Source organism: Ahaetulla prasina, chromosome 10 (assembly GCF_028640845.1).
Source record: "Ahaetulla prasina isolate Xishuangbanna chromosome 10, ASM2864084v1, whole genome shotgun sequence".
Classification (NCBI taxonomy): domain Eukaryota; kingdom Metazoa; phylum Chordata; class Lepidosauria; order Squamata; family Colubridae; genus Ahaetulla; species Ahaetulla prasina.
The window spans coordinates 26449336-26461614 of NC_080548.1; the positions used below are offsets into that span (position 1 = coordinate 26449336).

At 50.9% G+C, this 12279-nt stretch overlaps 2 protein-coding genes across 2 annotated transcripts in view; one reads left to right on the forward strand and one right to left on the reverse strand.

Annotated features, from left to right (window-relative positions):
- Positions 1-1523, forward strand: part of KCNN4 (potassium calcium-activated channel subfamily N member 4) — a 66120-nt gene extending 64597 nt beyond the window's left edge. The window contains exon 9 of the mRNA XM_058195590.1: positions 556-1523. The gene's annotated coding sequence lies outside the window, so the exon portion shown is untranslated. The remainder of the gene's footprint in view (positions 1-555) is intronic.
- A 4576-nt stretch (positions 1524-6099) lies between these two features.
- LOC131204364 (zinc finger protein 853-like) lies at positions 6100-11046 on the reverse strand. Its single transcript, XM_058195580.1, has 3 exons — positions 10920-11046; positions 9510-9599; positions 6100-8403 (listed from the first exon to the last, which is right to left on the reverse strand). The coding sequence occupies exons 2-3, from the start codon at positions 9591-9593 to the stop codon at positions 6262-6264; spliced, it is 2226 nt and encodes a 741-aa protein (XP_058051563.1). The 5' UTR covers positions 9594-9599; positions 10920-11046; the 3' UTR covers positions 6100-6261.
- Positions 11047-12279: the final 1233 nt, after the last annotated feature.

The following is a 12279-nucleotide window of genomic DNA, read 5'->3' on the forward strand; positions in this document are numbered from 1 at the left end:
AATCGCCAGGAGACCGTGAGTTCTAGTCCCACCTTAAGCGTGAAAGCTGGTTAGGTGACTTTGGGCCAGGAGACCGTGAATTCTAGTCCCACCTTAAGCGTGAAAGCTGGTTAGATGACTTTGGGCCAGGAGACCGTGAATTCTAGTCCCACCTTAAGCGTGAAAGCTGGCTTGGGTGACTTTGGGCCAATCGCCAGGAGACCGTGAGTTCTAGTCCCATCTTAACCATGAAAGCTGGCTTGGGTGACTTTGAGCCATTCATTTTCTCCCAGCCTAACCCACCTCACAGACTTGTTGTGGTGGGTAAATAGGAAGGATTACTAGGAACAGTCACCAACTTGGGCTACTTATAAAAAAGAAATAAAACTGGGATATAAAGAAATAAAAAAATAATGATTTGATTTTTTTAAAAATAACAATACCTGGGTTCGGTCTGCTAGGTTTGGTGCAAGTAGCTAAAATGGGCATTTAGGGTTGACATTTATGGGAGCTGTCTTAAACACAGAATTAACATGTCATCCCTCTTTCGACTTTTTTTCTTCTTCTTCATCTCAGGTGGCCATCGAGAGGATTTTGAACTCTCATTTTCTCACTCCTGGCTCAAGATACGGACTTTTAGAACATCCTACCTGCCATTTTTTATGGACTCCATAAGCCAAAGCAGTACATAAAGAAAACAACTGTCACTACAGCACCATCTCGTGGTACCTTCAAGACACGACGAGCATTATAACTTTCTTTAGAATGGCCGGCCGGCCAGAAAGCTATAAAACCTGGTTTGCCGTTGTCGGTGAAAATATCTGCAAAGCCTTGGTTATGGGTGGGTGGGTGGGGTGTCTTCTGGATGATGGAAACCATACCCTGGTATCCTCTCTTTGCTGAAGCAAAAAAAAAATTGGACCGTGGGAGGAAGGGGATGGAAACCACTTACGGGATAGGAAAACGGCCAGAAACGTTACTTGAAACGGAAGAAAAGAAAATCTCACCGCTGCGGAATGCAAAGGTTCTGCCTTTGGTTTTGGGCAGAAACTTTTCCAGACGTGGCAGGAATCAAGATCTGCAGGAAGCAGTTGGTCATCTACTGGCCAGAACTTCTCGAGGACGGAAGACGCCGTTCCGTTTTAATTTTGACAGCTTGCCACCCGATTTCGGTTGACTTGAGCTTTGACTGACAAGCTGCCTTACAGGCCGGGACGCTTGCCCTGTTCAGCGGGGGAGGGTTTCGTTTGTAATTTTTTTCTTCTTTTTGGTATATCGGTGTGAAATTCTCGACGCTACTTTAAGAAATCATACGACTTGATCGGAGGGGCTTTTTTTGAGTTCCAATCGTGCATTTGGTGCAAGAATCTAAATTAAAACATCTCTAACTGGAAGACCGGATTCGGCCTTAGTGTGAACGGCGAAACTTGGGTCAGGGGCAGCAGTGAAATCCAATTTTTTTTACTACCGGTTCTGTGGCCATGGCTTGGTGGGCTTGGCAGGGGAAGGATACTGCAAAATCTCCATTCCCACCTTACTCCAGGGGAAGGATTTTGCAAAATCCCCATTCCCACCCCACACTAGGGAAGGATGCTGCAAAATCCCCATTCCCTCCCTAATCCAGGGGAAGGATACTGCAAGCTCCCCATTCCCTCCCCAATTCAGGGGAAGGATGCTGCAAGCTCCCCATTCCCACCCCACTCCAAAGAAAGGATACAGCAAGCTCCCCATTCCCACCCCACTCCAGGGGAAGGATGCTGCAAGCTCCCCATTCCCACCCCACTCCAGGAGAAGGATGCTGCAAAATCCCCATTCCCACCCCACTCTGGGGCCAGTCAGAGGTAGCATTTGCCAGTTCTCCGAACTGCTCAAAATTTCCGCTACCGGTTCTCCAGAACCTTTTAGAACCTGCTGGATTTCACCCCTGGTCAGGGTTTTCCACGGTCAGACACTGAATTATTAACACAATCACAAGGCAAGCTACCCAAAGAAGTTTGTTCAGTGGTTTTTTGGGTTGGTTTACGAGTAGTCCTCAATTTATGACCGTAATGCAGCCTGGAATTTCTGGAATTTAAGTCACGATGGTCATTAAGTCAAGACATCCACACAACCAATCCAATTTTGTGACTTTTTTTTGCGGTAATTGTTCAGCAAATGCCATAGTCATTAAGCAAGTCAAAGCATTGCTGTGGGGCATTGTCTGCTGGAAAACTGCAGAAGACCTGTCATAAGTCAATTCACCCACATGACCAACCCAATATTACCACCTTTTTAGTGGTGGTGGTTGAGCAATAACCCCAGGTCATTAAGCAAATCAATGCATTCGTATGGCCATTGATTCTTTGCTGGAAACCCGCTGAAGACTGGATTCCAGCAAAAACTGTATGTAAAGAGCCAGGGTGACACAGTGGTTAAAATGCAGTATTGCAGGCTAATTCTGCCGACTGCCAGCAGTTCGATTCTCACAGGCTCAAGGGTGGACTCAGCCTTCCATCCTTCTGACGCCGGTAAAGTGAGGACCCAGATTGTTGGAAGTGGTATGCTGACTCAAGGTATTTTGTCCGAAATGCCAGTGTCGTGACTGTGCCCACAACTTAAGAGCTGTGGTGGCACAGTGGTTGGAATGCAGTATTGCAAGCTAACTCTAATCGCTGCCAGCAGTTCGATCCTGACCGGCTCAAGGCTGGACTAAGCCTTCCATCCTTCTGAGGTTGGTAAAATGGGGACCCAGATTGTTGGGGGGTGGTGGATAGGCTGACTCTGTAAACCACTGCAAAGTAGTATATAAGTATAAGAGTTATTGCTAAATTGTGTCACACGACGACAGAAAGCTGCAACTTAACGTAAAGGTGAGGCAGCTGCCAAGAGCCTGAAATGTAGCCGTGTGACCACTAGGGGGCATGTTGGGACTCTGTAATTGGGTCTTAAGTAGCTTCTGGGGGGAGGGGGTCCAGTGTAGCTTTGAATGGTTGTGAAAGCAACTGGTTACTACCTGTAAAGCTAAAGACTCCCCTCGCACAAACGTGCTAGTCGTTTCCGACTCTAGGGGGTGGTGCTCCTCTCCGTTTCAAAGCCGAAGAGCCAGCACTGTCCGAAGACGTCTCCGTGGTCATGTGGCCGGCATGACTCTACGCCAAAGATGCATGGAACACTGTTACCTTCCCACCAAGGTGGTCCCTATTTTTCTACTTGCATTTTTTATGTGTTTTCGAACTGCTAGGTTGGCAAAAGCTGGGACAAATAACGGGAGCTCATCCCGTTACACAGCAGCACTAGGGATTCGAACCGCTGAGCTGCCGACCTTTTGGTCAACAAGCTCAACGTCCTATCCCCTGAGCCACCGCGTCCCTAGGTTACTACCTGTAGTATACATTAAATACCCAGCAAAAGGAAGGAACATCCAATAATGATCTGAACCAAGCTTAAGAACCATATTGAACCAAGCTAAGAACTTAAGGAATTGCAAGCAAGTAATTCCTTAAGTTTCCATGCTGAACTTCACTTAAAATCCCAGAATGAGAATACAAGATCTCATTTTTAAGGATATAGAAGTGCATTTCTACTACACACCAAACTTGGTTTAGTTTTTTCACCTTGGGATGGCTCTTTTGCGAATTACAGCAGTTGCCGTCCAAACTTAGCCTGTTTGATTTCGCTCATCGTTCACGGTATTTTGTCCGAAATGCCTGTGGGTGTGACTATGTCCACAACTTTAAGAGCCGTGCTGGCGCAGTGGCTGGAATGCAGCATTGCCGGCTAACTCTTGCTCGCTGCCAGCAGTTCGATCCTGACTGGCTTAAGGTTGACTCAGCCTTCCATCCTTCCGAGGTCGGTAAAACGAGGACCCAGAATGTTGGGGGCAATATGATGGCTCTGTAAAGCGCTTAAGAGAGGGCTGTAAAAGCACCGTGAAGCAGTATATAAGTCTAAGAGCTAGTGCTATTATGAGAAATTGAGAACAGCTCTGCATCCAAAGTCCTGCACTAAAACTAGAGAGGCAGGAAAAATGGTCTCCGTTTCTTCCAACAAAATTACCTGCTATCTGCCATATACAGTGGTGGGATTCAATTTTTTTTTACTACCGGTTGTGTGGGTGTGGCAGGGGAAGGATCCTGTAAAATCTCCGTTCCCACCCCACTCCAGGGGAAGGTTACTGCAAAATTCCCATTCCCACCCCACTCCGGGGCCAGCCAGAGGTAGTATTTGCCGATTCTCCAAACCGCTCAAAATTTCCTCTACCGGTTCTCCAGAACAGGTCAGAACCTGCTGCATTTTCTGGCCTGCTTCTAGGCCATTTTTTTGGCCCGAAAACGGCTGCAAAATAGCCTAAAAAATAGCCTGAAAACAGCCCCCAAAAAGTCCCAAAAAGAGGCATGCACTCACCAGCCAGCTGATCTTTGGGTTTCTGGCACTTCAGCACACGCACTCGCATGCATGCGTATTCCAGTTTGGCCACTCGGTTCACCATCCCTGTTCTATACCCATCTTAAAGGTAAAGGTAAAGGTTCCCCTCGCACATACATGCTAGTCGTTGCTGACTCTAGGGGGCAGTGCTCATCTCCGTTTCAAAGCCGAAGAGCCAGCGCTGTCCGAAGACGTCTCCGTGGTCACGTGGCCGGCATGACTAGATACCAAAGGCGCACGGAACGCTGTTCCCTTCCCACCAAAGGTGGTCCCTATTTTTTCTACTTGCATTTTTACGTGCTTTCGGAACTGCTAGGTTGGCAGAAGCTGGGACAAGTAACAGGAGCTCACCCCGTTACACAGCGATGACGCTTCTATGAATCCACCGGGACACCGACTCTGAGGGTGGAGGAGTACTCAACCGAATAGACACAGCTTGTTTGTGGAAAGGGGAGAGTAGTGGTGGTGGTGACACAGGCCATTTTGCGATCTTTTAATGGGCGTGGGTGACCACTGGCCCTTGGCCTAATTTCATTTAGGGACGTCCGGAAGGGAAGAAGATAGAAGAGAAACGTTAAAAAGAAAAGGGGGAATGTGGAAGAGATGAGCTTAGCCGTTGGGGGAAGGGAGGGAGGGAAGGTTGCAAGCTATGCAGATTAGACCTTCCATCTTCTCTCCCATCTGTGATCCGCTGAACGAAGGATGTCGGGGGATCGGAAGGCTGTCAAAAAAAGGAAGTCAAGACAGTTCCTGTTCTCTTACCACAAGAAAAAGTGTCTTCCCCAAAGAATTTGTAATGGTCTGGTTTTTTTTTATAAACACTTGCGTAAAACACAGCATACAGGTAGAGCTCCCTTAGCGACTGCCCTGCTTAGGAACCAAAATTATGTCGCTGAAAAAGCAGCCGTACAACCGGTCCTCAGGCTTATGACCGCAGCAGTGTCCTATGGTCAGGTGATGTGCACGCTTCCTAGCCAGCTTCCAATAAAAGTCAGTAAAAATGGCTGCAGTAAAATTGCAAGCTGTGGTCGGGATGGCTTGTTGACCGACCGCAGGTGATTCGCTTAACAACCGTGATGGAACCGAGATCATAAAAGTCGTGTTGCGGTCGCGTGAGATCACGTTAGCAGCAAAGTTGCCGGTTCCAATTGTGGACTTTGAGCGAGAACTCCCTGTATACAACTATTGTCGATAAATTGGTCTGGTAAATATTGTACACCCCCCTCTCCAGGAAGAATGCCATCACCAACCAACCAACGCAATTTAGGTAAAGGTAAAGGTTCCCCTCGCACATATGTGCTAGTCGTTCCCGATTCTGAGGGGGGAGGCAGTGCTCATCTCTGTTTCAAAGCTGAAGAGCCAGTGCTGTCTGAAGACGTCTCCGTGGTCATGTGGCCGGCGTGACTCAACGCCAAAGGCGCACGGAACGCTGTTCCCTTCCCACCAAGGGTGGTCCCTATTTTTCTACTATTTTTTACCTGCTTTCGAACTGCTAGGTTGGCAGAAGCTGGGGCAAATAATGGGAGCTCACCCCATTACGCGGCACTCGAGATTCAAACCGCTGAACTGCCAACCTTTCAATTGACAAGTTCAGAATCGTAGCCACTGAGCCGCCGCATCCCAACACAATTTATGTCCTGCTAAATGGCTGGAAGGTCCTTCCCTCCCAGTGCCCTTCTCTGCCCCCTTCCCACAGTTAAGCAACAGATTACGGGCTCAGGATCTCAGCTCTTTTAATTACCATCTTTATATTAATTACATTGGGGGAAACTAAACAAACATCAGACAGCAACAATCAGCGAACGGGCCCCGACCGATCTCCTCCAAATGCTCCCCCTCCCGTCCTGCCCTTCAGCCGGCCCCACCTGCCCACCCAGCTCAGTTGGAGGAGAGGAAACCTGCGAGGGTGTACACTCGCAAGCCGGGCCGCTGGCTCCTGACGTGATGCCAGAGGTAACGGGACAAACGTCGGAAGTTGACGCCGCAAGGGCAGCTGAAACGAGCCAAGCCGGGTTGGCAGGAGTTGTGCCTTTGCAAACCGGCGTGTCCTTGGAGCGACTTCCCGCAGGTCGAGCAAATGAAGAGGGCTTCCTCCAGGTGCTGGAGCTGGTGGCGCAGCAGGTGGAGCAGGCCGCGGAAGGGAGACCCGCATTCGCACAGGAAGCTCCTTCCCCGGCGTTTGCGCCCCTTCTGGTGCGAGCGCAACTGGGAGTGCTGGCTGTAGCAGACCCCGCAGTCGGGGCACTTAAAGCGCCAGATGCTGCCGTTGAGAAGGGGTGGCTTTCTGGCTCGCCGGAAGGTCCGTTGCCGGGGACGGTCATGGTGCTCGCCCACCACCAAGCCTTGCTGGCCCGACTCGCTCTCCATCTCCACCACAATGAAGCCATCTTCGGCTGCCTGGGTGGGGCTGGGGGTCTCTTGCTCGGCGTGCACATTGACGTCCCATGGCTCCGAGGCCACCGGAATGCCACCCCCGGTGTCGTACTCCAGGTCCAAGACCTCGGGATGGTCCCCTGTAGGGCAAGGCAACAGTCGCATCATCACCGGACTTCTGGGACTGGTGGTCACGGCGGGAGAGGGCTGCTGCTGCTGCTTGCTTGCCTGGTACAAATTGGGCAAGCAGAAGCTAGCCTCCTGCGACTCCCAGGCCTTTTCTCCTTCATCTGTGGCCTCGCTGTGGTCCAGAGGCAGGGAATTCCCATAAGGGAAGCTGACGTATTGAGGCTCGGGGACCAAATGGAAGGCGGCTGGGTCCAGCGAAGACATCTGAGGATCCAGGTAGAGCGTGGGGGAGACTTCAGAAGTCTTGATGATCACTTGCTGGAAAGGACCGGGCTCCGTTTGGCCGTCCACGACGGTCGCCTGATCGTCCGCTTGCAGCAGAACCGTCCGGTAAACGGTGCATGGGTTCTGGCCGACCCACTCGGGGCCGGCGGCCGCCTGGTCCTTGTCTCCGCCAGCCTGCAGGGGATTGGTGCTAACTGGAGGATCCAAGATGGCCGTCTGTTCCTCGGTTCTTAGGAACACCGGCTGCACCGTGCTGGTGGTCCCCTGGCCGTCAAACACGGTGGCCTGCAGCTCGGCGTAATGGCGCTCGGCGGCGACAGGCACAGCCTCTGCCTCGTCACCGTCCAGAATGATGATCTGGTTTTCGGCATTCATGACCGCCGGTTGGAAGAGACCCCCGGCTACCTGGCCTTCCAGGACTCCTTCCTGCTTCTGCCAAGGCTGCAGGAGGTTGATCCCGGTGGCCCCATCCAGGACGGCCATGGAGTTCCCGGCTTGGGTGGAGTTGAGCACCTCCTGAGGCGGCCACGTCTCAGCGCTCCTTGTCTTCTGATGCTTGACGGCTTTCCGCTTGCCCGTCCTTTGAGGCCTGGGGACCTGCAGGCTGGCTGGCTGGCTAAGAATCTCCTGCACGACCGGGAGGTCAGAAACATCTTTTCCTTCTAGGGGGTTCCTGGTGCCGCCAAGTGGCTTGTAAACATACGGAACTTGGGAAGAGCGCCGACTTACCTTCCTGTGATGGATTTTGATGCCCAGACGCACCAGCTTCAGGTGCCACTTGGTGTGCCGTGCAAATTGCTCCGGGCGCAGGAACCGCTTGCCGCACTCCAAGCAGCGGAGCTTACGGGGTGGGGACGGAGGGCGGATGGGGTTCTGGGCTGCGTGCAGCTGGGCCAGCTGCTGCTCCTCCTCCTGAGCGTGGTCCTGGAGGTGCTGGGTGTAGTGCCATTCCTCCATGAAGACCTGCAGGCACTTCTGGCACTGGTAGGCACCGAAGGCTGGTATTCCAGGAAGGAGCGGACCTCCGGGGCGCAAAGGGCAAGAGAACAAAGGAGGGATCCATTTTTCAGGAGCGGACAGTTTCGCCGTGGCGGTGGGGCGGTGGACCGAACGGCGCTGGGCGGGGCGCGGGGGCCGTCTGACGGGCAAGAAGAAGGTCAGATGGGATTCTCCATCGTCATCGCTGCTGGAGATGTCCACGGATTCCAAGCAGAGGCAATTCTGGACGTTTTCCTGGCGGTGGAAAGAATCACAGGACGCGTAAGCTAAAAAGGACCTTACAGGTTACCTAGTGCAGCCTCGTATATCGACCTAGCTGGGTTTTAAGTAGTAGTTTTTAAAATGTTTTCCGCAAGTGCGGTAGTGACGGAGGGCTCCAAAAACAGCCAAAATTAGGGGCCGCTGGTTGTCCACCCAGCCCGAGACAGGCAGAGCACATCACACCTGCATCCCAGGTCAAGATAATTACCTTCTCTAATCCAGGTGCACACATTAAACCCCTCTTCAAAAGTTTGGATTATAATACTATTATTATTATTATTATTATTATTATTATTATTATTATTATTATTATTATTATTATTATTATTATTATTATTCCTGACGACGAACCTTGTTGACGAATGCCTTACATGATCTTTAGCACCAAACAATGGCATATGGACACCAGCCTTGGAGCTTCTGGCAAAATTCACCACTAAAGGGTTGAGGAGTTTTAAGGGGAGAAATTAGCATCTTTTTGTGTGCCGTCATCTCCACCGGCAACCCAAAACCAAGGAAACCGAAAGAAGGTCCCCAAACTAGGAGAGGTTTTTGGGAGACTGCAAAAGGAATATTAAAGGTAAAGGTTCCCCTCGCACATACGTGCTAGTCATTCCTGACTCTAGGGGGCGGTGCTCATCTCCGTTTCAAAGCCGAAGAGCCAGCGCTGTCCGAAGACGTCTCTGTGGTCATATAGCCGGCATGACTCAACGCCAAAGGTGCACGGAACGCTGTTCCCTTCCCACCAAAGGTGGTCCCTATTTTTCTACTTGCATTTTTTTTACATGCTTTCGAACTGCTAGGTTGGCAGAAGCTGGGACAAGTAACGGGAGCTCACCCCGTTATGCCGCACTAGGGATTCGAATCGCTGAACAGCCGAACTTTCGATCGGCATGCTCAACATCTTAGCCACTGAGCCACCGTGTCCCGCAAATCCCCCTTGCCACAAATTGTGATGTCAGAGTAATCGCCTGCATGGCCCTCCACGAACCCTCTGGTCAGGGAGCTTCTAGAAAGAACCCTTTTGAGTATCCCCAGACTCCAAATTTGAAAAGAGGGCGACGGTGCCTGCTGCCTACCAAACGCAGAGGCAATTCATCCAGGTCTCCATCTTCGGTCACTTCGATTTCAGCGCCAACGTCCATCCCTGTCACCAAATCCATTGTGTCCTAGAAAAAAAAAAAGGGAAGGAAATCTCCCGTGTGATCTTTTTCCTTGACAACTGAAGGCTCCAGGAGTCCATGTTATAGGTAGTCCTCGCTTAATGACAGGTTGCTTCAGGGACGGTTCAAAGTTACGATGGATCCCCCCCGAAAGTTACTTAGGATGCAGTTCTTGGAGGCAATTGGCTTTTCTTTGATTCTGCAACCCTCCCCTATCTGCAAACCCCCTCCCTGTGTGTGCGTGTAGTATGTCTGTGTGTGTGTGTAGGGGGAAATCACACCTATAAAAAGAAACTGGGTATGTCTAGTTTAATGAAAAGAAGGACTAGGGGAGACATGATAGCAGTGTTCCAATATCTCAGGGGTTGCCACAAAGAAGAGGGAGTCGGGCTGTTCTCCAAAGCACCTGAGGGCAGAACAAGAAGCAATGGGTGGAAACTAATCAAGGAGAGAAGCAACTTAGAACTAAGGAGGAATTTCCTGACAGTTAGAACAATTATTCAGTGGAACGACTTGCCTCCAGAAGTTGTGAATGCTCCAACACTGGAAGTTTTTAAGAGGAGATTGGATAATCATTTGTCTGACATGGTGTAGGATTTCCTGCCTAAGCAGAGGGTTGGACTAGAAGACCTCCAAGGTCCCTTCCAACTCTGTTATTCTATTCTATTCTATTCTATTCTATTCTATTCTATTCTATTCTATTCTATTCTATTCTATTCTATTCTATTCTATTCTATTCTAAACTCTAACTCTAACGCTAATGCTAACGCTAACTTACACTTGTTCTGTTCTGTTCTGTTCTATTCTAATTATTGTTTTACTCCTATTCTATTCTATTCTAGTCTAGTCTACTCTATGCTAACTCTCTCTTACACTTACTCTACTCTTATTCTATCCTATTCGCTTGCAACATAGGTTGGATCTCCCCCCACCCCCGTCCCTTTTCACTCCTGCAGTGCTTTTTAGCCACAACGGGCCTGACAACCAGAACCACCTCCTGACCCTAAAAATCCATACAGCCTCCCCCCCACCCCCGCCAACACCTTCCGATTTCCCTTCCCCAACCGGGCGCCCTCCAGGTGCAGAACTCCCAGGAGGCTTCTTCCCTCCATTGCAATGCTGAAGCCCCCAGGGAGGATGGAGGAGGGGGATGCTTCAGAGCCCCCACCACACCCCACCCCGATTCCCTTTGCAGAATGAAGCCTCTTCCTCCTCCTCCTCCTCCTCCTCCCCCAACCCTCCCCCCTTTCCCCCCATCAGCCCGGCCTGCTCCCATCCCTCCCTTCCTCTGCAAAGGGAAAGCACCGCGCGCGGCTGCGAACTTGCCTCCTACTTCGATCCTGCAGGCCGAGCAGCAGCAGCAGCAACTCCCGGGCAGCCCCGCATGATTGATGCTCGGCGGGACCCCAGGCCGGAGGACCCCTCCCTCCGCTTTCCCCCCCCCACCCCACCCCCGTAGGCGCCGAGGAGACCCCGCGCCGGCTGCGCGTGCGCGCCCCGCCGCGACCACCTCCCCTCTCCGAAGCGCAATGGCAGCAGCAGCAGCAGCACTTCCAGCCCCGGGAGCGGAGAGGGAGCGCGCACGCGCAGAAGGAGCAAAGGCTGCCGGGAGTTGTAGTCTTTCCTTCCTTTCTTCCTTCCTCCCTTGCTGCAATTTTACAGAATAAGCCAAAGGTCGGAGGGAGGGAGGGATGGACGGATCTCAAATCCCTGCAGGGTTTTGGGGTGGGTTTTTTTTTTTTTTTTTGGCAAGATTTCGGGACAAAATTTTTGTTATGGTTTGCTTCTGAGGATGGAGAGAAAGGTGGGGGGGAGTCTGGCCCAAGGTCACCCAGCTGGGTTTTGTGCCTGGAACTGGTTGCTGCCATTTCCAAACACACACACACACAGGCAGGCAGGCAGAGGTCCTTTTGGCTGAAGGGCATTTGAGGCATTGCTCTTGGAGGTGGCTCCCGTAAGGTCAAGAGCTGAGCATTGCAAGTTCTTAGTAATAATATAATATAATATAACAACAGAGTTGGAAGGGACCTTGGAGGCCTTCTAGTCCAACCCCCTGCCCAGGCAGGAAACCCTACACCATCTCAGACAGATGGTTATCCGACATTTTCTTAAAAATTTCCAGTGTTGGAGCATTCACAACTTCTGTAGGCAAGTCGTTCCACTGATTAATTGTTCTGTCAGGAAATTTCTCCTTAGTTCTAAGTTGCTTCTTTCTTTGATCGGTTTCCAACCATTGCTTCTTGTTCTACCCTCTTCTTCCCACTCTCTTCCTAAATAGCCCTGTAATATCTTACTGGGCTGGGATTCACCCCCCTCCCCTCCAATGTTTTCCAAGGCAGGAGTCTCCAACCTTACCAACTTTCAAGACTTGTGGACTTCAATTCCCAGAGCAAAGCTGGCTGAGGAACTCTGGGAGTTGAAGTCCACAAGTCTTAAAAGTTGCCAAGGTTGGAGACCCCAGTTCCAAGGAGTTTTCCTGGGTGAGAGGGTGGTTTTGCTCGATATTTTTGTCTACTACCATAACTACCAATGCAAGCCTGTTCTGAAAAGGAAATTCTGCAGGATGTTCATTTGCAAGGGTTGGGCGTGCCAGATCTGCTTGAGCAGGGGGGGCTGGACTAGAAGACCTCCAAGGTACCTTCCAGGTCTATTTCAGTCTATCTTTACAAAACCACCTGCAAATTAT